We start from the raw sequence: 27,337 nt of genomic DNA, 5'->3' as shown, positions 1-27,337 counted from the left end.
AAAGGGCTTCTGAGCATCTAGCCCTGGGACACAATGTAAAGAGGGGGACATCCCTGTGGGTCGGGCCTTGTATCCAAGAGCTGCAAATCAGGCCCAGGGTCAGAGTCACAGCTAAGCCGTTCACTAGCTGCGGACGGGTGCATGATCTGATCCATGCTTTGAATGGCGGAGGCCACTGAGCAGGACTGAGGGGAGGTGGGGAGCCGGGAGCAGCCCCACGGCGGGGGCCTGGGGGCGCGGAACTCTCCGAGAGGAGGTGCCGGCGCTGCCAGCCAGGAGGCCAGGGTCTCGGGTCGCAGGTACCCACGTGGGGACGGCGAGGGCTCTCGGGATCTGCAGCGCGGGCGGGCGTCCTCGGCGGGGCCCTCGCTCCCGCCCTCCCGGCTCCCAGCGCCGCCCTCCCGGCTCCCGGCGCAGCCGCCCGGGCAGGGCCGCCTCCCGCCCGCCGGCCACCGCGCTCGGCCGCCGGTCCCCGGCACCGGACTGCAGCCGCCAGCCCCGGGGTGAGGACCGACTGCGCAGAGCCGGTCCCGGGGCTCCCTGGGCCAGGCCGATCCCGGGGCGCCCCCCGACTGTCCCCCGGAGCGGGGCGGGGAAGACGATCTGAGCCCCAGCCTCCTGCGGGCGGGCCGCCAGGTGAGCGCCGCACAGGTAGGGACCCAGGTGGGATCCGAGCGCCCGTCCCCACTCGCGGCAGGGGCGGGGGTCCCCGGCGTCCCGGCGCCCCTTCCCAGGCCCTCCCACGATTCAAGCCCCTTTTAAACTCGAGAGTTTTGCCAACTCACGTTCGAAAGCCCCGAATGGCACCGAAAGCGCTTTGCTCTCGCGGCGGGTCCCCTCCCGCCCGGCCCAGGTCGCCCGTAAACCCGTTCGAACCGCCGGGCAGCACGTGCTCTCTGCGGCCCCGCGAGCCTGCGGCTGGCTTTTCTTTCCTGGCCGCAGTCCCGTAGCAAAGTCTGTGCCTTCGGGGTCGGAAAGGGCCTTTTCTCGATTTAGCAACTGGGACCCCTGGTGTGTAGCTGTGGCCACGCCCCTCGATTCCAACTTTGTTCTCCTAAGTTACTTTTGCAAAGTTCAGGAATCTTTTTTTTTTTTTTAAATGAACGTTCTATAGCTTGTTCCTTTAACTTCAGACGGCATCTGTTTGCGTCATAGTTTGAAAGAGTGAAATATTATGAATGGGGTTTTAAATAACTAGCAATGGTTTAAATGTCCTGGGAATACTCGAGGATAAAAGACAAGCAGGACCGACGGACCTCGCATGAATGGACAACAATCCTTCAGACCTTAGCTGCTCTCCTGCTAGGCAACTAATTGCATATTTATTTGTATGTATATATATTTTGGGGTGATTAATTTACTTTTCAAAAATGGATAAATTAACTCGTAATGGATCGTGCATAATTTTTAACTTTTTCTGCTGTCTATTCCCTGGGTAAATGCTTCCAAATCTTAAAGCAAATTTCTGGACAATTTCTTCATTTTTGAATTTGTAAACAATGTGTCCATTGATCCCTTGCTTAAAATAAGAGACGACTTTCATCAGCTCCACAGTTTCTTTCTTTCTTTTTTTTTTTTTCCTTTTTTTTTATTGTAAACATATGGGATACATGTTTCTCTGTACATGGCATAAAGGCATACCATTTGTGCACAGTTTCTGTCTTTTCTATATAATCATAACATTCTTCTTAATTACTCTATTGGCTGCTTTCCTGACATAAAATAATTTTTGAAACTCGTATTTCCAGGTCAGGGGTGTGGCTCAGTGGTGGATCACGTGCCCAGCACATGGGAGGCCCCAGGCTCCACCCCAGCACCATAATAAATAATTAAATTAAAAAATAAACCTGTATTCCTTATTCCAGTAAATATACTCAGTATCTGATGACACCCTCTTTTTGTAAGACCTGCCTAAGGAACCTGGTTTAAAAGATAAATTTAAATATATATATAAATTTCTAAGTATATATGTAAATTATAAGACTTTTTATCCAATCAAGTTGTATATACGGCCCCCAAATCAAATAGAAAATGAATGCACCGCAAAAAAAAAAAAAAAATTAATGCACCGATTATTTTTTGTGATAAAAATAATATAATTTCTTTAAGAAAAAAGGAGGGCTGGGGCTGTTGCTCAGTGGTAGAGCGCTTGCCTAGCACGCGTGAGGCACTGGATTCAATCCTTGGCACCACATAAACAAATAAAATAAAGGCATGCTGTCCGTCTATAACTACAGAATTTTTTTTTTTTTTTTTAAGGAAAGAAAAGAAAAAAGGAAATGGGCTGGAAGGGGTGGCACATGCCTGTGATCCCAGAGACTCTGGAGGCTGAGGCAGGAGGATCTCAAGTTCAAAGGCAGCCTCAGCAATTATTGAGACCTTGAGCAGCTCAGTGGGACCCTGTCTCTAAGTAAAATATAAAAAAGAACTGGGGATGTGGCTCAGTGGCTGAGTGCCCCTGAGTTCAATCCCTGTTATCAAAAAAAAAAAAGGAAATGCCAGTGGTTTCAATTAAGAAGACCAGAGCTGGGCACAGTGACATGATTCTGTAAACCCAGCAACTCTGGAGGCTGAAGCGGGAGGATCACAAGTTTAGGGCCAGCCTGGGCAAACTGGTAGTGCAAATAGAGAGAGAGATGGCAAAATGAATGTAGGGTCTATAGATGTTCTCTTTACACTTCTTCCAAGTTTTCTACATGATAAAAATGTTAAAGTAAAAAATTGGGGAAACTAAAGCAAAATGATTTAGAAATTAAGAAAGAGGCAGAGGAGATTCACACAGTGGCACAATCTGGAGTCCTACACACAGGGACTCAAAACGATGGAGTCGGGGCTGGGGAGATAGCTCAGTTGGTAGAGTGCCTGCCTCGGAAGCACAAGGCCCTGGGTTCAATCCCCTGCACCGCAAAAAACAACAACAACAACAAAAAAAAACCATGGAGTCCTGAGCTCCTGTTAGGCCCAACTGACCAGACCAGACCAGACCAAACCAAAATGGAGTTGCTCATGCCAAATGCCACGTATCAAACAGAAACTTTAAAGAAGAAGATGGATCCCCAAACTGACCATTTTTCTTAAGAAAACAGATATTCCTATCTACCTGAGTCAGTGTGATAGGAAATTCCCTATGCCTTAGCCGCACCGGAAAGGCACCCAAAGGAACCTGATTTTAGCCAATCCACTTTTTTTTTTCCTCCCTGTTGTTCCACTCTCTCAACCCCACCTTACAAAACCCACTGTTCTGCCATGGCCTGGTAGGACCTCACATTCTATATTATAGAATGAATTTTGCCTGAGCCAGGCACAGTGGTTTGTAATCCCAGCAACTCTGGAGGCTGAGGCAGGAGGATGGCAAGTTCGAGGCCAGCTTCAGCAACCTAGCAAGACTGTTTTGAAATTAAAAATAAAAAGGGCTGTGGATGTAGTTCAGTGGTAGAGTGCCCTGGGGTTTAAATCCCCAAGAACACACACACACACACACAAGACTATTCTGATTTATGACTTGTAAACAAAAACGAATTCAATCTCTAACTAACAAATCTCTAATTTGTTGTGATTTTGCCTTTTGGCTCTGCCTCTGACTTGCCAGGTGGCCTTGAGCCCATAGCTTCTCTCCTCCAGACCTCAATTTCCCCATGCAGAAAATTGTGTTCAACTCATGGGGTTGTTTGTGAGTTTTCTGTGAGGTTTTGTAAAGCACTTCCCACAAGCTCAGAGCCAACTAGATGCTCAGCTAACAGGAGCCTTTATTATTATTTTGGGAGTGGGTACCAGGGATTGAACTCAGGGCCACTCGACCACTGAGCCACATCCCCAGCCCTATTTTGTATTTTATTTAGAGACAGGGTCTCACTGAGTTGCTTAGCGCCTCACTGTTGCTGAGGCTGGCTTTGAACTTGCGATCCTCCTGTCTCAGCCTCCCCAGCCTCTGGGATCACAGGTGTGCGCCACGGCGCCTGGCTGGAGCCTTTATCATTTAGTGAAGGACTTTTCTTAACTACCATACTCTGTTTGCCTGTGAATATTGCTAATATCATAATTGTTGGGTCCTTCCACTCTTTCTTTCTTGGGATAGATTTTTGAACTGGTCATTTTTTTTGTCGTTTTTTTTTTTTTTTTTTTTTTTTCCTTTTTAAAACTCATGGAGTGGCTTTAAAGGGGGCCGGGGTTGCAGCTTTTGCTCCTGCTGCATCTGGTCTGGTTGTTGGCTAGGGTGGCTCCCCTCCCACATTCCACCGCCGGGTTCAGGGATGCATGGTTGTGACATATGGAGTCCCCCGCCGGGGTCAGAGCTGCTAATCATAGTAACACGCTTCTAACTGGCAGCTGAGATTGGTCGAGGGCCAGGCCTTGATCTCATTTGATTTCCCCGCAACCATGAGGGGTGGGAGTTACCAGAAGTCCATCGCCTCTTATGCAAAACTGTTGGGGGCCAGTGCGTTTGGGAACCTCGACTTTCTGAATATTAAGGCCACATATGAAGCCCTCATCAGACCGGGGACACAGTGTAACTGAACACGTTAATATCATAGTCCTCCTTATCCTCAATTTTGCTTTCCATGGTTACGGTTATCCTACGTCAACGGCCGTCAGAAACTATGAAATGGAAAATTCCAGAAATAAGCAATTCATAAGTTTTCAATGGCATGCTGGTCTGAGTAGCATGGTGAAATCTCTTGGAGTCCTAAGTCCATCATATCCCAGCTGAATGCACGACCCCCTCCTTGGTTACTTGGGAGCTGCCTTAGATTGTCAGCTGGCCTGTGGCGAAGCCACAGCTCCCTAGTCAAGTGAGCCTTTTATGTAGCAGCCTGGCGTTCTCTCACCAGGAGAGCACTTGTCATCTCAGCCGAGCAGAAGGCTGAGAGCAACCCCGCGTGGAAACTGGACAGAGCCTACGTGGCGCACGACTGTAAGCCCAGTGACTTGGGAGGTTGAGGCAGGAAGATAGCGAGTCGGAGGCCAGCTGAGCAACCTAGCCAGACCCTGTCTCCAGATAAAATGTAAAGGCTGGGGCTGTACCTCAGTGCTAGAGGGCCCTGGGGCTTGACCCCCAGTACTGGAGAGAGAGAGAGGGAAGGAAGGGGAGAGAGAGAGGGAAGGGGAGAGAGAGAGGCTGTATTTGAATAACTCTTAAGACTCGGTATTGTTAAAATTGTTCTATTTAATCTTTGCTATTGCTAATCTCTTGCTGTGCCTGATCAATAAATTACCATAGGTGTGTGCGTAGGAAAAACAGTCTAGGTAGGTTTGGGTACCAGGCCTGGTTTCAAGCATCCGCCGGGGTCTTGGAACCCGACCACGCCCCGCACCCTGTTGGATGAGGGCACCATTGTGTTTCTTCAGTGAAGCGCATGTTTGTCCTCAGGAAGACACAGAACCTCATGTCACTTCAGGTCAGCTCCTGCCACCCAGTGGGTCTGGGAATGACTTTCGGTTTTCAGAGCTTTTGGACTTGGGGGTCGGGGAGATTTCCTATCCAACAGAGGACAAATCTCACCCTCAAGGAAGGGAAAGCCAGGGGAAAGCTGCCTGTGATCCCAGCTCCCCTTGGAAGCCCAGGCAGAGGACTACAAGTTCAAGGCCATCCTGGGCAGTTTAGCAAGATTCCGTCTCAGAAGAAATAAAAATAAATAGATAAATGGGACTAGGGATGTAGCTAGTGGTGGAGCATCCGGGGGTTCAAACTCGACGACTGCCCTCTCCCCAGAACATGTGTGAATAAATAATAAATATCTACATATAAAAGCCACACAAGGTTGACCAAGGGTGGAACGGTTGCCATGTCACATTGTTGCTGAAAGCTCCGTCCTTGTCCCCAATGTCAATTCAATAAGGAGGTCACCTTTTTTTAAAAAGTATTTTTTTAAATTCATTTTTATTGTAAGGAAGACACTTTTTTAAATTAAATTTTTAAAGATTTTTACAGACACATTTTGATTCCTTGTACACAAATGGGTACAACTTTTCATTTCTATGGTTGTACACAATGTAGACTCACAACATTCATGTAATCATACATATACATAGTGTAATACTGTCTCATTCTACTTTTTTCCATCCCCACCCCCTCCCACCTCTTTTTCCTCTACACCATCCAAAGTTCCTTCATTCTCCTCTTTCCCCCGACACCCCTCCTTGTTATATATTGTCATGCACTTATCAGAGAAAACATTCGGCCTTTGGTTTTTTGGGCTTGGCCTATTTCACTTAGCATGATATTTTCCAACTTCATTCATTTACCAGCAAATGCCATAATTTTATTCTTCTTTATGGCTGAGTAATATTCCATTGTGTATACATACCACGGTTTCTTCATCCATTCATCAATTGAAGGGCATCTAGGTTGGTTCCACAATCTAGCTATTGTGAATTGAGCTGCTATGAACATTGATGTGGCTGCATCACTGTAGTATGCTGATTTTAAGTCTTTGGGGTATAAACTGAGGAGTGGGATAGCTGGGTCAAATGGACCCCCACCAGGGTCCATTCCAAGCTTTCTGAGGAATCTCCATACTGCTTTCCAGAGTGGCTGCACCAATTTGCCACTCCACCAGCAATGTATGAGTGTGCCTTTTCCCCCCACATCCACGCCAACAGAGGACATGGTTTTGAGAAAAAGGAAAAAGAAGGTTATTGCTCTGGTAGCAAAGGAGAAGCACAGGGACTCCTGTCCCAAAGACTGTGATTCTGCCCATCAGGAGAAACAGGGCCTTTAAAGGAGCTCTTCAAAGGCTACATTCCAGGTGTGCCCAGACAGGGGGTCCCAGGGTGCCCTGATGGTATATTTAACATTCACTTGTTAATTTGGGAGATACTCACTTCCTAGGTCCTCTGGCAGACACCTCCTTCCTGTGGAGCACAGAGAGCTCAGGGTAATCTTGTTCCCTATCTCCAGGCTAGGGAGGGGGAGAGGGAGAAGAGAAAAAGGGAAACTTGCCCCTTTTAAAAAGCAAGCCTCAAGGGCTGGGGATATAGCTCAGTTGGTAGAGAGCTTGCCTCGCAAGCCTCAGAGCGACATTCCAAAGGGCTCTGGACACTGTTGCAGCCTCTCCCAGGACTCCCTCCTCCACCTGTCATCAGCAATTCCCAAAACCCATGTCCCTTGCCGGCCCCATGATACCCTCTTGCCCAGAAATTTCCCAGGAGTGAGATGATGCACGTAAAGAGTTTTCCAGTCTTCCCAGCGCAGAGAAAGCCTCAACGAATATGAACAATGATCATTTCCACTAAGACGCGATTCGACATTTCCTTCTCTGGCTTATGTTATCAGGGTGTTCCTTGGTAGTGTTATTTTTCTTAATTGCAGCATATAACATCCGTACAGAAAAGTGCGTAAATCTTACATGCGCAATTTAACAAATGATTGTGAAGCAACTACCTGAGTGACTAGAATCCAGGTGGACAGAGTCACTGCCAACTCAGATGTATCCCTCTTTTTTTGGGGGGGGGGGGTGCTGGGGATCAAACCCAGGGCCTTGTGCTTACAAGGCACGCACTCTACCGACTGAGCTACCTCCCCAGCCCCAGATGTGTCCCTCTTAACTCCTTCTGGTTAGGAAGCCTCTCTCTCCCCAGAAGCCACCTTCCTGACTTGGAATGAGTACCCTAATGACCCTGGGACAAGAGGGATAGCCTAGGAAGTTAGCAGAATGGTTTTCTTTACAGCCTTATGAAGAGGTGAAATTTGCAAACTCACATACCATAAAGTCAGCCCTTTTAAATGGAAAATTCAGTGGCTTTTAGTGACTTTGCAGCTGCTGCTGCCATCCTCACAGTTTAAAAGCGTTTCCATCACCTCCAAAAGCTTTGCCTATTTGTAGTCACTGTGTTCTTACCCTGGCCCCAAACTAAAAAGGTAGTATCTGTATCTACAGGTGTGCCTTTTTCTGAACATTTCATTTAAGTAAATATAACAGGGAGTCTTCTTGTACTGAATGTCTGCTTTCTTTCATTTAGCGCACTGGTTTGGAGTTCGTATTGTAGCCCATTTGCTCCTTTTTATTGCTGAGTACTACTCCATTGAATGGACATACCACTTTTGTCTATTTCACCAGGGAATGGACATTTGAATTGTTTCTTTTTTTTTTTTTTTTTTTGGGGGGGGGAGGTGCTGGGGATCAAACCCAGGGCCTTGTGCTTACAAGACAAGCACTCTACCGACTGAGCTATCTCCCCAGCCCCTTTGAATTGTTTCTGAATGTTCAATACTGCTTGAACATTTGTATTTGCTTATGAATCTTTGTGTGGATGTCTGTTTTCATTTCTCTTGGGTAGAAAATCTACCCAGAAGAGTTGGGTCTCATGGTAAGTCTATGCTTAGTGGTTTTTTTTTTTTTTTAATATTTTTAGTTGTAGGTGGAGAAGATATCTTTATTTATATTGTATGTGGTGCTGAGAATTGAACCCAGTGCCTCACACATGCTAGGCAAGTGCTCTACCACTGCACCACAATCCCAGCCCCTACCCTTTTTTTTTTTTTTTTTTTTTTTTTTTTTTTTTTTTTTATTTAATTTTTAAAGCAGCTGCTTAACTGTCTTCCAAAGTGCCTGTATGGGTTTACATTCCCACCAGCAGCGTATGGGAACTCTAGTTTCTCCAGGTCCTCTGCAAACTTGTCAGCATTGTCAGTTTAAATAACAGACATTGTATGCGTGTGATTTGAATTTGTCTTTTCCTAATGCCCAATTGCGTGAGCAACTTCCATGTGCTTATTAGGCCTTCAGGTATCTTTTCCAATTAAATGTCTAGTCAAAGCTTTTGTCCCCGGTTTCTCCCACCCAGCCCGCCTCATGGCGCCCGCTCTCTAGCAGGCATTGGGGTCCCTCAGATAACATGTGGAGAGAATCTGGCCCAGAACCAGGTCCATCTGGACTGTCATTGTCATGGGGTGAACCCAGGTGGTGGGATCAGGGATTTCCTCTGATCATCAGGCACCCACAGTGGGTGCCTTAAAAAAAACAGGCCCACAGGTTCACAGAGGCTGTGACCATCTTGAAGGCATGTTTGCCTTCTCCAAGGGGAAGCCATGCAGGCTCTTCAAAGGGAAAATCATTCTAAAGAGCAAAGAATCTTCACCGTGTCTTGCTGATGATTTTAGTGTAACCATCTGTTGCTGGTTAGAAACACTGTTGCCAGGCATGGTGGGTGGCCCCTGCCTGTAATCCCAGCAATTTGGAAGGCTGAGGCAGGAGGATTGCAAGATTGAGGCCAGCCTCAGCAACTTAGCCATCCCCTGTCTCCAAATAGAAAATAAATAAAGAGGGCTGGGAGGTAGCTCAGTGGTAAAGCATCCTGGGTTTAATCACCAGGACCAAGAGAAAAAAAAAAAAAAAAAAGTTAAAACACCCCATGACTCAAGAATTCTACTGCTAGGTATTTACTCAAAAGAAATGTAAATCTATGTCCCCCCACACGTGTACATGAATGATCATAGCAGTTTTATTCATAATAACCCCAAACTGGAAACAACCCAGATGAGTGGACAGATTATAGGTTATCTTTTCAATGGAATACTACTCAGCAAGAAAAAAAGGAATGATCTACTGATTAACACACCCAATAAAGTAGATGAATCACACACACGGTATGCTGGGGGAAGGAAGCTAGATGCCAGGAAGCACATACTCTATGTCTCAGTCAGGGTCTAATCAGGAGATGGAAACCACAGAGGAATGTTTAAGATACAGAATTATTAACTATAACAGGGAATCAGAGTGCAAGGGATTGGCTGCTAAGAAACAAGCAGAAAACTGATGAATATAAAAATAGCAGATACAATGCTGGGTGCACCTGTAGCTCCTGCTACTAGGGAGGCTGAGGCAGGAGGATCACTTGAGTCCATGAGTTGAGGCCAGCCTGGGCAACATAGCAAGACCAAGTCTCAGGGAGGAAAATTAAAGAAAGAAAAGGAAAAAAAAAAAAAAATAGATAAAAAGAGCAGCCACCCCACGCAAGTGTAAGAAAGGGTAGAGAGGCTGAGAAAGGACAGCCCCAGGTTGAGAGCTTGACCTTTTTGGAGTAGGCTTGGCTATCGCCATCGAAGGGCGAAGGAGTCCCTGTGATGGAATTTGCCAGAAGTCCATCCTCTGGAAGGCCAGGGAAAGCAGTTCCCAGCTGAGGTGAGTGCTGCTGTCTGCCATGCGCAGCAGGAGCCACGGAGCAGGAGCCACGTGCTGCGAAGCCGCAGCAGGAGCAGCCTGGCCAGGGAAGCCCATCCCCGGCCTCCGGCAGCGCCTCTCCGGCGCCCTCTACCGACAAGACGTAGCATTGCGTCAGCCGCCCAAGGAAAAAGATTCCTAGGGCGCCCTCCAGTTTCACGCCTTGGGACAACGAGGCAGTAAATTGATAAGTGGCATCCTCGATCATTCTGTTGGCATGGAATTACAGAAAAGAAAACATCCCACTTCCAGCGGCAGAAAGCAGATTAGTCGTTGCCTTGGAATGGCAGTTGAGGGTTCACCGGGACCCGGCGACCTGCTGGAGTGACGCGTGGAGGAGGTTATACAGTGGTGCACTGTTAAAATCAAACGGCGCCGACCTGTGTGCGCTTTAGGGGAAGTGAACTGTACACCCATAAAGCTCGTTTGTTTTAGTGGTGCCCGTTCTGGGAAGTTTAGGATCCATGTGCAAAGAAAAAATGAAAAGATGTACACGTGCGTGTGTATACACCCCAGTCCCCCCGCCGAGATACCCCGCCTTCGCGGCTATGGTGCGGATCTCTCCGCCTGGTGGGGGGGTTGTTGACCTGATGGCCCCCTGATGTACCCAGGGACCCGCCTCCTCTCTTCCCCTTCCCAAGGTGATCTACAGAGGGCGCCTCACTCTGGGTTCGTTCTTTCAGAAGACCAGATCTTCATCTTGAAGACCTCAAGCCTATTAGGACTTCTTGTTGCTTTTCTTTGTTTTGTTTTGCGGTGCTGGGGATCGAACCCAGGGCCTTGTGCTTGCAAGGCAAGCTCTCTACCAACTGAGCCATATTCCCAGCCCCCTAGGCTATGTTATGACCACGTCTTCCTCCTTGACTCTTAGGCATGGCTTGGGGATATTTGTCCTTCAATGCTCCTGTAAGCCCTTTGAGGTAGAAACAAGAGTTGTCCCCAGGTTACAGACAAGAAAACTGAGGCTCCTGAGTGAGCAGCGGATGTAAGGAATGGCATCTCCAGACAGAGGCAGAGGCAGGATTTGAACCCAGATCCAGATGGTTCCATAGTGGGAACTGGTGACCATCACAATTCTGATGGAGCAGCGACCTGGGATACTGGAGACCCTCAGCTGCTCCCTTCCCTGGATAGGAGGGTTCTAAAAGACTTTAGAGGTGCTCAGTCATTGCCCTGTGGATCCTCCTGCCATGATTAAGAAAAATTTCAAACATACAGAAAATTTGAAAAAAATTTTACACAGGAATAAATACTTCTATGAAGAGGAAGCAGTGATAAGACCCACTTTTTGGTCCACTGCTGAAATATCATTGTCCATGTTGACAGATTGTTCAGTCTTCCAAATTCATAAAGCAAAATGCAATGACAGTTAAGGACAAAATTGTATAATATCAAATCAAGCAAAAATATGTATAATCTTATAAAGGTTGTACATAAGTTATTCTCATATGTTGCTAGCTGGTTCGAGTAATAAAAATAAAACTCACAAAGTAAAAACAAGACTGTCCATGATGAAGGCAGAGGACTGGGGATGCTCTTGGTATCTGGGGAGGAGAATTCTTTGTTGGTGGAACCTGTCCAGTACAATCAGCCTTGCAAATGAAATTACATTATTCATCTTTTTTGAAAGTGCAGACTCCTGCTAGACCACAGGAAACAGAAATGTCCGGGAACAAACCCCAGCTCTTCTTGTCTCCCCACCCCAGGCCATGAGACAAGAAGCCCTCGCTGACCCGGCCCCAGCCACTGTGTGACACATCCTGAGGCCCCTTAGCCTGGATTACTTAAAGGAGCCAGACAATCCCCAGAACCATAAAAAAAATAAAAATAAAAATAAAAATAAATAGAATGATGGTTACTCTTAAAATTGTCAAGCAAAAAATATATTAAAACAAACCAAAACAAGCACATCAATACCATCAGTGAATAGCAGGTATTTTTGTGCAAAATTTCTTAGTCATTATTAAAAGGTCTCTTGTTTCAATAAACTGCACAAGTTAAAGAATTACTAAGTAGATTTTTTAAAAAATATTTTTTAGTTGTCAATGGATTTTTTGTTTATTTAATTTTATGTGGTGCTAAGGATGGAACTCAGTGCCTCATATGTGCTAGGCAAGCGCTCCACCACTGAGCCACAGCCGCAGCCCCCGAACTAGATATTTATATTCTGACTCAAAACTATTTATATGAATTCCTTCATTGTAAAATAGTCTCATCGTTTGCTCTTTTTTCCCTGTACCAGGAATTGAACCCAGGGGCACTTAACACTGAGCCACATCCCCAGCCCTTTTTCCTATTTTATTTAGAGACAGGGTCTCCCTGAGTTGCTTAGGGCCTCGATAAGTTGCTGAGGCTGGCTTTGAATTCGAGATCCTCCTGCCTCAGCCTCCCGAATCTCTGGGATTACAGGCCTGCACCATCTCGACTGGCTCCTATTTGCTAACTTCGAGAGATGCTTTTGGACTTCTTTTTGTTTCTTTCCATGGACTACCCTCTCTTTTTATTGTTGTTATCAGTTATAGCAAATCTCTTATAGAAAATGCACAAACTAAAAAAATTCAAAAGAGGCTGGGGATGTAACTGGTAGAGCACCCCTGGGTTCAGTCCCTAGTAGAAAGAGAGAGAAAGGAAAAACAAAGAAAAGGGAGGGAGGGTCAAGGTGGGCAGGCAGGCACAAAGTGAAGAGCCTGTGACAGGATCAAACCTGGGAACCCTTTACCACTGATCTGCATCCCCAGCTCTTTATTTTAAATTTTGAGGCAGGGTCTAGCTAAGTTTCACATGCTGACCTCGAACTTTCGATCCTCCTGCCTCAGCCTCCCGAGCTGCTGGGAGTTGTGTGCAGGTGTGCACCACCACACCCAGCCTCCTAGTGAATCCTAGTGAATCTTGAACACATAGTCAGCCCTCAGATCCAGAAATAGAAAAAAAAAAAAAAAATGCTTTCTAAATAAGTAGACCCCTCAGCTCGACATTGTAATGCCCTGAAATCTGCTGTGGTTCAGATAGCCAGCTCTGGAGAGCCCCAGGGGATTGGTCCCCCGCAACCCACCCAAGAATACCCAAATCCTGGAATGCTCAAGTCCTTATGCAAAAGAGCAGAGCTGGAGATGTCGCTGGGAGTAGAGCACTTGCCTAGCAGGCTTGAAGCCAAGGTTTCATCTCCAGCACCACCAAAAAATAAATAAAATGGTGTATAACTTATGTACACCCTCCTGTACACCTTAAATCATCTCTGGATTACGTATAATTCCTAATGCAGTACAAATGCTATGTAAATACTTGTTGTATTGTTTAGCGACTAATGACAGAGAAAAATATGTCTTCTTTTTTTTTCCAAATATGTTCCATTAGTGGTCACTGAAGCCAAGGTTATAGAACCCATGAAGAGAGAAGGTGGACAGTTTATCATGAAATGAGCCACTGAGTCATTGACCACATTCTCAAGATACAAAAGATCCAGTTCTAGATTTTTAAATAAAATGCAATAAAGATATTACACCAACAAAATTCAGTTGTCAGTACGTAAACCAACATTTTAAAAAATCATGCTATTCCTGACATATTTACAAGGCTCAAAGGAAATAAATATTTTTTCCCAAAATCACACAGGTTGGCATGGGTAGCATCAGATAGGTCTAAGTCCGGATAGCCACTGTTTCTTATTGGGGGTGATCGCAGGGGTCCTCATCCCACGCAAGGCAGGTCCCCAAGCATTGTTCCCTTTTACTATATCTGCATAACAGCCTGCTGAAAATAGTGACTTAAAACAACAATCAAGGCCGAGTGGTGGTGCATGCCTGTAATCCCAGCAATTTGGGAGGCTGTGGCAGGAGGATCACAAGTTTGAGGCCAGCCTCAGCAACTTAGCAAGGCCCTATGCAACTTAGTGCGACCCTGTCTCAAAGTAAAACATAAAAAGGTCTGGGGATGTGGCTCAGTGGCAAAGCGCCCCTGAGTTCAATTCCCAGTACCAGTAAACAAGCAAACAAACCAAAGCCCATTATTTTATCATTACCTTTTATGGTTCTGGGGACTGACTGAGCTCAGCTAAGTGGTCCACAGGGGCTTCCTCATTTCTGCACCTGGGATGGAGAGATTGGAACAGCTGGGGGCGTTCACGCGTCTATCTGCGTGAGGATTTCAGGGCACCCAGGCTTCTGCAGGGACTCAGGCGGCCTGTTCTAGCTCATTAATTGTGCATATCTCTTTCCAGCTAATTCCAACCCCACAGCTCCGGGATTTCACATGGGCAGTTTGTAATCTGCCCTGGTGGGTATGATTTACCCCATGGAAAGCCGCAGAGGTTATACATCAAGCTCTTTCCACCCGGCTCCTAAGAGCCAGTTGTTAACCGCTTAGCAGCACATTGCTGGGCTCAGGGCTCCAAAGAAGCCTGGATCAGGCAGAGGCCTCTTTGAGGACACTGTCTTGGAAATCCCTGAGCAATGTCACTTCCAAATTGCTCTGGAAGCTGAGGTGGTCACAAAGACCCTGCAACTTAATGAGAAGTTATAAACTTGAGGAGGAACACGTCAGCTAGGGAAAGTCCTTTGTGGTTATTTGGGGCAAGTAGAGCAGCGGGAAGCACCAGCCTCATTGGACCCACGCTGATCCATCCAGTGATTGGCATTGAGCCCTGAGACACGGTGGGCATGAGGTACCTGATGTGTCCTCAGCAAGCTCCTTGTGTGATTTGTATGGTGTGGCCGAGAGCTCAAGATGTATATTTCTTTTCTTTTTGTCTTTCTTTCTTTTTTTGGTACCAAGGATTGAACCCAGGGGTGCTTATCCACTGAGCTCCATCCCTGGCTCTTTTTAATTTTTTATTTGGAGACAGGGTCTCACTGAGTTGCTTAGGGCCTTGCTAAGTTGCCGAGGCTGGCTTTGAACTTGCGATCCTCCTGCCTCAGCCTCCCAAGCTGCTGGGCTTACAGGCGTGCATCGCGCATCTAACAAGAGGTATATGTTTTGAAGTTCCTTGCTCCTTGATGATGTCTGGCTGCCCTCACTGGGTGAGAGAGACCCCCACCCAGCCCCAGAAGTCCCTTGAATATCAAAGCCCAGCATGCTCCTAAGAAGAGCAGACCTAGGGAACTAAATTCTGGTGGGTCTCACATCCCTGCCAGGCAAACTAGTGAGCTGGCTTAGGAGTCACGTTAATTAATGCAACTAATAACTTCCTGAGAACAGCACAAACTAATCTCTGCAGTCCGTCTCCATGACTTCAGTTCTGTAGTGGGAATAAAGACAGCATCAGAGGCGGGCCTGATGGCACATGCCTATAATTCCTCAGGAGGCTGAGGCAGGAGTATCACAAGTTTGAGGCCAGCCTCAGCAATTTACCGAAACCCTGTCTCAAAATAAAAATAAAAGAGACAAATCAGGATTTTTGTTATATTTCATGGACCCCCTGCCTGATAGAATCTTTTTTTCTTCTTTCCCTTTTTGCAGTGCTGGGGATTGAACCCAGGGCCTTGCACATACTAGACAGGCGATCTACAGTTGAGCTACATCCCCAGTCCTCCAGTCCTCTTTCTTCTTTTTTTTCAAACAAAACCTTAATTAATCTGCTTAAAAATAGTAACAACTGACAGGAAGTGAGCACTTGCTATGTATACATATGACAAGCATTAGCTCATTGAAGCCTCTTAACCCAGGGTGACCTCAAAGGAGGTTTCGCCTGTTAAACAAGATGATCAGATCCAATGAGATGCATAGTACGATGGCTTAATAAGGGCCAATAAATGCACCGCATAAAAACATCACAGCTAAATAGTTGCTTGTTGCTTTTTTGTGAAGCGTTAATAATAGTATTAGCAACTGACATAATTTGGTGCTTAATATTAAATTAATATGGCCCTTACTCATGAGCCCCCAAGGGCTTTCCATAAGAGCTTTATAAATATTGATTTGCTTCATCCTCACGATTGCCCTAGGAAGTAGGCACTTTTCTTTCTTTCTTTCTTTTTTTTTTTTTTTTGACCAGGGATTGAGTTCAAGGGCACTCGGCCACTGAGCCACATTCCCAGCCCTTCTATTTTTTACTTTGAGACGGGGACTCACTAGGTTGCTTACAGTCTTGCTAAGTTGCTGAGCCTGGCTTCGAACCTGCGATCCTCCTGCCTCAGCCTCTGGAGCTGCTGGGATTACAGGCGGGTGCCCCCGGGCCCCGCTATAGTCGGCACTTACAACGTCCCATTTTCAGAAGAGGAAACAGGTGAAAAGAGATGAAGTGACTGGCCCCTGCTCCTGTAACCAGCGGGAAGCATGCCTGGGACTTGGACCCAGGCAGGACGGGCGGGCCAGCCCTGTACTTTCCTTACTAGGCGGGTCTGCTTCACACAATGAAGTGAAGTGAGTCTCTGACTTGGCCTTCAGCGAGTCCCTGAGTTCTTGTTAAATAAATGTGTTCCACCTTGTTACACATGTGTGACATCAGTTCCCTCATCCGTGAAATGGTTTTGTTTGTTTTTTGTGGGGTTTTGTTTTGTTCATTAGTTGGCCGCCATGGGGACAGAACCCAGGGCCTGACGTGTAACCAGGCAAGGGCTCAACCACTGGGCTGCACGCTCAGCCCTGACTTGCTCTGTTTTTTTGTTTGTTTGTTTGTTTTTTGTTTTTGTTTTTGGTACCGGAGATTGAACTCAGAGGCACTGGACCACTGAGTCACACCCCCAGCTCTATTTTGTATTTTATTTAGAGACAGGGTCTCACTGAGTTGCTTAGGGCCTCGCTTTTGCTGAGACTGGCTTTGAACTAGCGATCCTCCTGCCCCAGCCTCCCGAGCTGCTGGGATTATAGGCATGTGCCACAGCATCCGACTTGACCGGGTTTTCCATGTGATGTTTCATTTATCCATTTAACATTCTCTTTATTGAATACTTATTAAATATCAGGCACTGCGATGTACAATGTACAAAAGAAACAATCCTTGCCCTTATGATGATTACAATGTGGTTGGAAAGACAGATATCAAAGAGGATTAATAAGTTAATTGCATATAGTTATTTGTGTGTTCTGTTAGACAGTGACAGACACTTTAGAAGTTTTAAGGGAGGAAAAGGGAAGGGAAGAAGGTGGTGGTGGTGGTGAGGCCCTGAAACTGTAAATAAGGTCATCAGGGAAGGCCCTGTGGAAAAGTTGACATTTGAGAAAAGACCTAAAGCATATTTGGAAGTAAGCGAAGAAATTTGTCTGAATCCAGGTGGAAGGAACAGGCAGTGCAAAGGCCCTGAGGCAGAGTGAATGAGAGGGAGATGAGAATAGAGAAAGGATGGAAGCAGATCACATGGGGCCTTGTAGACATGGGGAGGACCGAGCTTTTACCTCGAGTGAGATGATGCCACAGGAGAGTTCTGAGCAGCGCTGGGCAATACTTGACTCAGGTGACTTGGACACTTGTGAGGAAGAGAGGACAGAGCAAAGAAGCAGGGAGCAGGGGGAGAGCGACGGCGAGTGTTGACAGAGAAGAGGTTCGAAGCCCCGTCTCCGACTCTGAGATGAGAGAAAGGAGGAGGAACCAGCCAAGGAGATGGGCAGGAAGCCACCCCGAGAAGACCGGAGTCCAGAGGGGAGGGCGTCCCAGAAGCAGTGAATGATCAGCGGAGGCTGCTGGCAGGTTGAGCGAGGCGAGCAGTGGACGGTAACCGGGGCCTTGCATCCTCCATCAACTTGCCTCAACTTCTCAGCACAGGGCCGGGGGCAAGGCCTGACTGGAAAAGGGTTGTGAGGGAAAGAGGGCAGAAGACGGAGTAGTGAGTAAAGACCACTGTTCTGAGCAGGGCTTGTCTGTTCGCAGTGAAGACGGAACCCGGGCCTTGCACCTGCTAGGCAGGCGCTCCATGCTGGATCCTGTCTTCTTTATTTTTTGGTCCTGGGGGTTGAACCCAGAGCTCTCTACCCCTGAGCCGCATCCCCAGCGGGCCTTGCCAGATGGCGGAGGCTGGCTTTGAACATGCAATCCTCGCCTCAGCTGCTGTGCCCACCTGATTTTTTTTTTTTTTTTTTTTTTTACTTTGGTGACACAGGGTCTCTAAGTTGAAAGAAGCTTTGCTACAGACAGAAATAGGGAAACGGGGCTGGGCCTGGGATGCAGGCAGAAGTAGAGCACTTGGCTAGTGTGCGTGAAGCACTGGTAGAAAGAGATGGGGCTGTAGCTCGAGGGAGGGGAGACAGGGCTCGGGAGGGTTCCTTCTCAGCTGGGAGGGGTCCGAGGCCACCTGCACTGACAGGAAGAATGCGGAGCAGCGGGGAAACCAAAGGTGCAGCGTGGGGTGGTCACCCCAGGTGGAGGCAGGGGTAGGAACAGGAGCGGTGGCAGGGGCAGCCTCAGTGGGAAATCAGGTGTGGACACCTGCACAGGTAGGTGTGGGTGTGGGGTGGGGCCTATGGAAATTCCTTTCATAGCTTGGATTTTCTCTGTAAATACGAAGCCCAGGGGAGAGGGCAGAGGTGTGCAGCTGTCCTTCAACAAAGAAGAGGGCAGGAGGGGGCGCTCAATGGGAGAGCGCTTGCCTAGTGTGCCAGAGGCCCTGGATCCCACCCCAAGGACCAGAAGAAGAGACTGAGAGAGCAGATGAGGATGTGATCTGATTCCCAGGCAGCATTATGGGGCCTGCTTGAGGGTCAAGCTGGCAAACTTGAAGGGTGACAGGGTAGTGGGGTTTGTGTTGTTCTTCAGGCACCTCAAGCGGTGTGGGCACAAGCCTAAGGGACACAAGGTTCGTCTTAGGCAGCATTGTGCGTGGGAGGAAGCCGAAGGGACAAGGACCGACAGGAAGGGTGCTCCTGGTGATTAACAGTGGAAGTGAAGCTGCATAAGGAAGAGAGGAGGACGTGAGGGGCGAAGGGCAGTGAAAATGGCGGAGGGAGAAGGATGGAAATCACTGAGGGTTGGGAGGATAGGCCTCTGAGGCCCCGGCGGCAGGAAAAGAGGAGCGGATGGGTGAGGCGGTGGGAGCAGGGAACGCGTGGCTACAGAGGTGCCGCCATGAGAGTGAGGGTTGGAGGGGGACAAGGAGGAGAAAAGATCAGGGAACAGAGAGGCTAAATGATCATCTACCTGAATATGGAAACCACCAAGGGAACAGCCTGATGGACAATGGACACGGATTGTGGAAAGGAGAGGAGCGCAGACCGGGGTCAGCGGAAGGTGCACCCATAGGCAGTGTGCAGTGTACTCTGGTGACCTGAGGTGTGCAGCTGGGAACTTGGGGAGGTTGGAAGGAGAATGGTCTGAAAGCAACTCCCACTCGCTTGGAAGGAGCATAAAAGGGGAGCCGGGTTCCATTTAGAGCAAGATGACAAAAATGTTCAGAGACCATTCCTCCTTTGAGGAAATAGTTTGCTGAAGACAGGTCCTGAATTCCAGAGGCCCAAGGAGTTGAAACAGGCTGGGGAATGGAGTGGAAATGGCTTCTCCCAGTGTGTATCTGTATCTGTATCTTCGATGTGCTTATGGTCACATAAAGTGCTAAGCCTGACACAAGTGCGTGCGGGATGGGAGCTATTGGTTAGCAGTCCCAATGGAGTCAGAGTAAGACCAGGGAGGGAAGGAGGGCGAAGTGAGGATTTCTCTTTCTCTATCATTGTTCAGAGTCAGGAGGCTGAAACCGAGTCTGTAGCCTTGTAGCTTCCGCGGCCGTGGCAGCCCGTGGGTCGCCCATGGACCCAATGACCTTGGCGCTGACTCGCTGTCCCCTCTCGACCTGCAGGACGCCGGCGGCGGGAGATGGGCGCCCGGCCGTCTCGGCGGCGGCTGCCCGTAGATCCGCCGGTGGCCCTGGACGCGCTGCCCCCGGAGCTGCTCGTGCAGGTGCTGAGCCACGTGCCGCCGCTAGCGTTAGTGACCCGCTGCCGCCCGGTGTGCCGCGCCTGGCGCGATGTTGTGGACGGGCCCACTGTGTGGCTGCTGCAGCTGGCCCGCGACCGCAGCACCGAGGGTCGTGCATTCTACGCCTTGGCCCAGCGCTGCCCACCAAGTAACGACGACGAAGAAGAGCTCCCGCTCTGCGCCCTGGCGCGCTACTGCCTGCGGGCGCCCCTCGGCCGCAACCTCATCTTCAACTCCTGCGGAGAGCGTGCGTGCCGGGGGCAGGGCTGGGGGAAGGGGGCAGGCCGAGGAGACTGAAGAGACCTGTAGGGCGTGAGACTCCGCGAGACTGAGGGGTGGGCGGGGCCTGAGAGATGACCAATAGGCTAGGCGGCTGGAGGACCCAGGGGGCGGGGCTGAAATGTGAAGCTGGAAAGGTAAAAGTGGTGGGCGTGGCTTAGAAAGTGGAGCCAGGGGCGTGCTGGGCTGAAGCCAATTGAACGCTGGGGAGGGCGGAGCTTGCGCGGAAGGCTTAGGCCACCTTGCAGGGGCGGGGAACCCGGAGCATGGGCGGGGCTCGGAGTAGCGGGCGGTGCCAATAGTTTCACGGGAGAGAGGAGGCGAAACAGAGGCGGGGACGGGGAAGGAGGGCCAAGTGGGGCTCAGGAGAAGCTGAGTGGTTGTGGGGCTGTGTGGCGCGGTTGTGGGAAGAGAAATACTGGATGTTGAGAGACGCGTTCGGAGTAGGAGGGTTTGGGGGTGGGGGATGGTGGACGGGGCAAGCTTGGGGTGGCGGGGACTCTGCTGGGCGAGGTGGCCTGAGACAGCCATTAATTCAACTCTGTTGTATTCTCACAGAGGGCTTCAGAGGCTGGGAGGTAGAGCATGGAGGAAATGGCTGGGCCGTGGAAAAGAACCTGACAGTGGTGCCCGGGGCTCCTTCCCAGACCTGCTTCGTGACTTCTTTCGAGTGAGTGGCCCCTGTTTAAAGGGGCAAAGGCCCAAAGAGGGAAAAGGACCCGATTCACCATCCTTGTCCCTACCTTCAGTCTATTTCCTCTTTCATCCAGTCAACAAACGTTTATTGAAGGCCTGTCAGGTACTCAGGTTCAGGCAGTTTTATATGCCAGAGATACAAGGGAAAAATCAGAAACACTGGCAAGATGCCCGTTTTCTTTTTCATTTTAAATGTAGAGTTGGGGGAGACATTAAACAAATAGTAACATAACACCACAAGCATTTTAGAGGGGTTATTCTATGCTGTGTGCTTTACATAGAACTCTCAATTCTGGCAACAACCCTATGACACGGGTACTATCCTTGGGACCCTTTATAATAGGACACTGAAGCTAAGAGAGAACTAGTATCTAGTGATGGAGTCAGAATTTGGACCCAGGGAATCTAGCTCCAGAGCTTCTGATTATGATAAACACTATGAAGACATCAAAACCGCTTGATTTATTAGTTGATTTTCTCTTATCCTCATCCCCCCCATACTCATTCTGCTCATCCCTCTTCCTGTAGGTAAACCTCATGTGGCATTACCTAGCTTTTTAGTCACTGCCACTATATTATGGGTGAAGTGTTATTTCCTTGCTGTCTTATTTTGCACTGTTATGTTTACTAATAAGCATTTCTTCGTGTGCTTGCTAGCTTTTAAAATTCATTCTTTTGTAAATTGCCTGTTCATGTTTTCCACTAGGACTGAAGTCTTTTTCTTGTAACGTGCAAGAATTCCTTGTAGTCTTGTCAGTTGCAGTGGTGCACACTGTAATCCCAGCAGCCTGGGAGGCTAAGGCAGGAGGATTGCAAGTTCAAAGTCAGCCTCAGCAACTTAGGGAGGCTCTGTCTCGAAATAAAAAATAAAAAAGGGCTGGGGATGTGGCTTAGTGGTTAAGTAGCCCTGGGTTCAATCCTCAGTACCCCCACCCACAAAAAATAATTCCTTGTAGTCTAGATGTCCCTTGTCCATCCTGGGAATGGCAGAAATCTTCTCCCACTCTGTCATCTCTACTAATTGTGTCCATGGTGTTCCTTGTTGACAGAAATCTATTGTTTCTGTGTGATCGAATTTCTCTGTATTCTTGGGCAGGGTGTATAGCTTAGAGACAATGCTTCCCTAGCATTCATGAGGCCCTGGGTTTAATACTCAGAACTGAAAAAAAAAAAAAAAATGTATTCTTGAAATTTTGTTTTAAAAAAATTCTTTCCCACCCTGGATCTTGACAATGGTCTTTTATATGCCTCCTATACTCTCTTCTATTAACCCTGTGGCTCTTTACATTTAGATCTTTAATCTACCTTTCAATGTGCTGTTCTGTCAGGACCCACTCCCCCCACACACCATCTACTGAGCCAGTTTTCCCAGCACTGTCTACTAAAGGATCCATCCATGCCCCCATAGAATGGTGTCACTATCTGTGTCATCTATGAAGTCCCCATATATACCTAAGTGTGTCCCTGGCACTCTTCTGCTCCATAGATCAATGTTTCTGTTATAGTCTCAAAGAGGGTTACACTATTTCTATTATCATGTTACATTCAAATTAGGGGAGGGAACTGTTTGCAAAGATTTGGACAGACCACAAGGGATCCTGCAGGACCCCCAGGGTTGGGCTATTGAGGCTGCTGTGGGGCTGTGTCCTTCCTTTCAGAGGCACCGCTGTCCCATAGGATGGACCCGTAGGATTAATACCTGAATTTTATTCTGTTCCCTCCCTTCCATCCCCTGCTGGGGCTCCCCACACACCCTTTTTTCTTTTTCTTTTTAAGTGAGACAGGGTCTTGTCTCAAACTCCAAGTTGGTCTCAAAGTGGGCCCAAGAGATCCTCCTGCCTCAGCCTCCTGAGTAGCTAAGACTACAGGCACCCACCACCATGCCCAATGGGCCCCCACATCTTAGGAGGCCCAAGAACTCCCTGCTTTTATGTCTACTGTGTGGCCTCCGATTTGACTCATGCCCCAGTCCCCACAAACATTCAGGGCAGGCTGGCATATAGGTCAGCCTCCTGGAGCCCAGAACAGGGTGGAAAAGGGGAGGGAATCTGAGAAACAAGGAGATACTGGGCACAGTGACACACAGCCTATCAGACATCTTCCTGTCCTGGGAAGCAAACCATGGGTGGCTACTTTAGGCATGGTGATCAGAGGAAGCTTCCTGGAGGAGGTGATTTCCAGGCGTGGCTTGATGGCCAGAACCCTGTGCTCCGTCTCCTGCATTTCCCCTCCCAGATGGTGCTTCAAGAGGCAGCTTGTGGACCTGGTGATGGAGGGCGTTTGGCAGGAGCTGCTGGACAGCGCCCAGATTGAGATCTGCGTGGCTGACTGGTGAGTGAGGTGGCAGTCTGCCCAGAGCCACAGCGGTGTGGCGGTGGCGCTGCAGCAAGAGCTCAGTTCAGGCCTCCGTCAGCCCCGTGAGGTCAGGCTGGTATTGTGCACTCTCCATGAGTCCCAGAGGAGACTCCCAGTGACACTTCCAAGGCTGTCACAGTTGCAGAGCCAGGGAGGGGCGGACCCTTGGTGAGCCCAGGGCACCGGCTATGCCTGCCTCCCCACCCTCTTCCCAGAAGACCTCTAGGTTGTCCACATGGGTCCACCGACTGGTTTGATGTCCCCATCACCCCCAGCTCCACGTTGACCCTAAAGGCACAAGGCTTCTGAAGGCCCACTATGCCCTAGGAACTGAAGTTCAGAGGAGGCACATTTGGGGTGCAGAGCCAACAGTGAGCTTACCATGAAGACCCTCCTTCCAGAGCATGCAGGTTCCCCCATCAAGCATTCTGTCCTTCCTGGGGCTCCAGTTCTTTCTCCAGATCTTCAGGCTCCTCCCCTAGGTTGTGGCTCCCGCCCAGAGCATCGTAGCCACGCCCCCTAGCCTAGCCCCCGGGAGCGCACACTCCAGCAGCACCCAGGCTCCTCCTGCAGACTCTGGCTCCATCCCAGGACCAGGCTCCACCCCTAGAGGTGTCCCAATGCAGTGTAGTCGTGCAGGACCCTCATCCGGGTGCAGAGAAAACCAGCCCTCGGCCTCCCTCCTCCCAGCCCAGAAGGAGCTGGCTGGGTGGCGGGGACATTGAGGCTCACTGCCTCTTGGCAGGTGGGGCGCCCGAGAAAACTGCGGCTGCATCTACCGGCTTCGGGTCCGCCTCCTGGACGTGTATGAAAACGAAGTGGTCAAGTTCTCAGCGTCACCCAACCCGGTCCTTCAGTGGACTGAGAGGAGCTGCCGACAGGTGGGTCCAGACCGCCTTCCGCTCACCCTCGGCCCCCTCCAAGACCCACTTGCCCAACCTGTCACCCCGCTGGGTTTCCGTTCTGACTTGGCTCTCAGCGCGGGACACCTGTAGTAATAGCCGGCAGTTTCTGAGCCCTTGTTACACCACACCCTAGGCCTTGATCCAGAATGGTTACAGATTTATTAGTACAACAGCCTTCAACAGACATTGAGCACCTACTGTGTGCAGGGTACTGTTAAGGTAAACCAAAGTCTTTGCCCTGTGTCCATTCTAGAGTTGAGGAAACTGAGGCACAGGGGTGGGGCATGCTCACTGACCTGAAGTCACACTAAAGTAAGGAGGGTCCAGTCCAGTCCCTGCTGGATCCCCATCCTATCGTCACACTTCAGATAGCCAAGTAACCTTTTAGGTGGCCTCTTTAGGTTTCCACTCTTGCTTTCTCCCCTCAAATATCCAGATAAAATAAGTCACATGGGGGCTGGGGCTGTGGCTCAGTGGCAGAACCCTTGCCTAGCATGTGAGAGGCACTGGGTTCGCTCCTCACCACCACATGTAACTAAATAAATAATAAAATGAAGTTTAAAAAAAGTTCATAGCCTTAAAAATAAATGAGTCACATGGCAGCACTTACCTGCTTGTTCCCCTCCCTTGGTGACATCTCAGAGGAAAAGCCAAGTCCTATTATGAAGCCACTAAAAGGAAACGCAGCTCAGATCCATGCCAGGACATGGATCAGCTTTGAAGATGTTGAGGGAGAGGCAAGATACAAAAAGAGAGCACCGTGTGACCCCATGTACGTGAAATATCCAGAACAGGCAAGGCCATGGAGAGTGGACCAGCGTGCTCAGGAGCAGGGGTGGGAGGAGGGAACCAAAGGCCTACAGGGTACGGGGTTTTTCCCTAGGGTGATGGAAGTGTTCCAGAACGACATGGTGGCGATGGTTGCAGAACAATGTGAATATACTAAAAAATACTTTGAAATGGTGACATTTATGTTACATGAATTTTGTCCCAATTGAAAAATGGAAGGAAAAAAGCCAGGTAGGGTGGCACATGCTTATGATCCCAGCAACTTGGGAAGTTGAGGCAGGAGGATCACAAGTTCATGTAGAATACCTGGGTTCAATCACCAGTACGGGGAAGGGGGAAGAAAAAAAGAAGCCAAAGTCCTTCCATGGCCCCACAAGGCCCCACGTGACCTGCACATGACCTTCCTGAGTCCATCCCCTGCTTCTCCCGACTCAGAGCCTTTGCACTGGCTGTTCACTCTGCCCAGAACACTCTTCCTCTGAAGCCCTACATGGCTCCCTTCTCTCCTCGAGATCTCTGCTCAAAGTCACCTCGAGACCTTGGCTTGCTCCCTTTGCTCATGCATGTCCCACCCACTTGCCCTAGTGCCCCGTGTTCCTCACCTTGCCTTTCTTCTGTGGCTGCATCCTACCAGGTCAGCTTCACAGGGTCTTTTTGCTGGTGACCTCACTGCTGCACCCCAGCACCTAGAGCAGGGCCCAGCGGCGCCTACTGGGTATTCGGGAGCATCTGCTGAGGCGAGGAGGCGGCCAGCACAGGACCCCACCCTCTCCTTCCCCGCAGGTCTCCCACGTCTTCACCAACTTTGGCAAGGGCATCCGCTACGTGTCATTTGAGCAGTACGGGAGAGACATGCGTTCCTGGGTGGGACACTACGGTGCCCTTGTGACCCACTCCAGCGTGAGGATCAGGATCCGGCCGTCCTGATCCAGTAGTCCAGGCTGCACTGCCACCTGCTGGATGTTATCAAAATCAAGTGGCTTCCCAACCCAGAGCTGGAGGACACTCAGAGACAGTGGGGGTCCCATGCGGCTTGTTCCGGGCACACCTCCCATGAACCCACTTGCTGCTGCTTCAGCATGGCGGTCCTCATGCTGTGTGACAGACCAGGGATCCAAGCGAGCTCGTCAGAGCTTCCTCGGCTCCCCGGGGGGGGTGTCCTAAAGGTAACTGGGACATTTAGTTCATTCGTGTCTATAAATTGTTTCCTCCTGCGTGATGTCAGTGGGTAAACCGAGGCAAGAAACAAAGGCCACACCAGGGCTTGTGACGGTGAAGGAAGGCAGCCTGACAAGTCACCATTCCTGGTGACTCTTGTCTGCACGTTGTTGGGGTACGCTGGCTGCTGGCAGGGAGCAGAAGTCATTCAGCATCTGTCCTTGAGACCAACAGAGACCTCAAAGAAAACCCTTTTGTTGTTTTGGGGAGTCTCTGGGATTCAGCTGTGGGGCTGCCTAACCGGCCACCTCTGAGCAATGTCTACCCTGATGCTCAGCAGCACCTCCGCTGGGGGCTAAGCTGGCACTGACTCTCATCAGAACTGTGGAGGCCAGGTCCCCTGCCTTCACCTCCACGGGATCACACTGCCCTAGCCCGCCCCTTGTACCCACACCCTCTGGTATAGAGAGTTCTGGAGCAAAGTGTGCCAGGAGGCGGAGCTCTTTCCTTTCCTTTTTGAATAGCTGGGAATGGCCAACCAACTAGCTCAATAAAATTGGTGCTAAATAAGAGGTAATCAGTGGTTTTTGCTTACAATCAGTATGCTTGTCTGTATCCAGCTCTGATCATAAAGGACCCATAGTGTCAGGTTTAGAATCACGAGAATGTCAGGAGGCTGCGTGGCTCGTGCAGTGTAGGCAGAGGTGAGCTTGCAGAACCCAGAGGGCTCTGCACTGGGTGGCTCCCAGGCCTGTCCTCAGTGGTCCTCCCAACAGCTCTTGGGCAGGTGTCCTTATCAATGTCATTTAGTCTAGGCTCAGCATTTAAATAACCTATTACTACCAGTGTGCAAGGGAGGCAGGCCTTGGACCAGAGCCGGGCTTCAAGCCCAGTAATGAAAACACCACTCCCACATCTTCAAATCAAATATGGCCAAGCACTGGACCATGAGGTCAGCGTCTTACCATCAGTGCCATTTGGAAACAGACCCAGAGTGGGGACCGCCCCAGTTTGAACCCAGGTGTGTGTCTGCCAACATCAAGTCAGGTGTTCAGGCCTGAAGCAGCATACCCTGTTTAATCCTTTCTTTCTTTCTTTTTTAAAGATGTAATTGGTTTTTATCAGCAACTCATGCACCAGGCAGCATCCCGTCTGCAGAC

General features: G+C 49.2%; 1 protein-coding gene across 2 annotated transcripts; it reads left to right on the top strand.

The window, feature by feature from the left end:
• The first annotated feature begins 398 nt into the window (after positions 1-398).
• FBXO17 (F-box protein 17) lies at positions 399-26,749 on the top strand. Of its 2 annotated transcripts, none has more exons than XM_079119373.1 (6): positions 399-636; positions 19,877-20,242; positions 20,833-20,944; positions 23,206-23,301; positions 24,071-24,206; positions 25,803-26,749. In XM_079119373.1, the coding sequence occupies exons 2-6, from the start codon at positions 19,894-19,896 to the stop codon at positions 25,944-25,946; spliced, it is 837 nt and encodes a 278-aa protein (XP_078975499.1). In that variant the 5' UTR covers positions 399-636; positions 19,877-19,893; the 3' UTR covers positions 25,947-26,749. The 2 variants fall into 2 exon arrangements, with proteins under 2 accessions (XP_078975499.1, XP_078975500.1); XM_079119374.1 differs by having other exon boundaries at positions 399-651.
• The last annotated feature ends 588 nt before the right edge of the window (positions 26,750-27,337 follow it).

This window comes from Sciurus vulgaris (assembly GCF_902686455.1).
Source record: "Sciurus vulgaris genome assembly, chromosome: 17".
NCBI lineage: Eukaryota > Metazoa > Chordata > Mammalia > Rodentia > Sciuridae > Sciurus > Sciurus vulgaris.
Note: the sequence above shows the minus strand (reverse complement) of the source record. Positions and strands in the feature narration are given on the sequence as shown.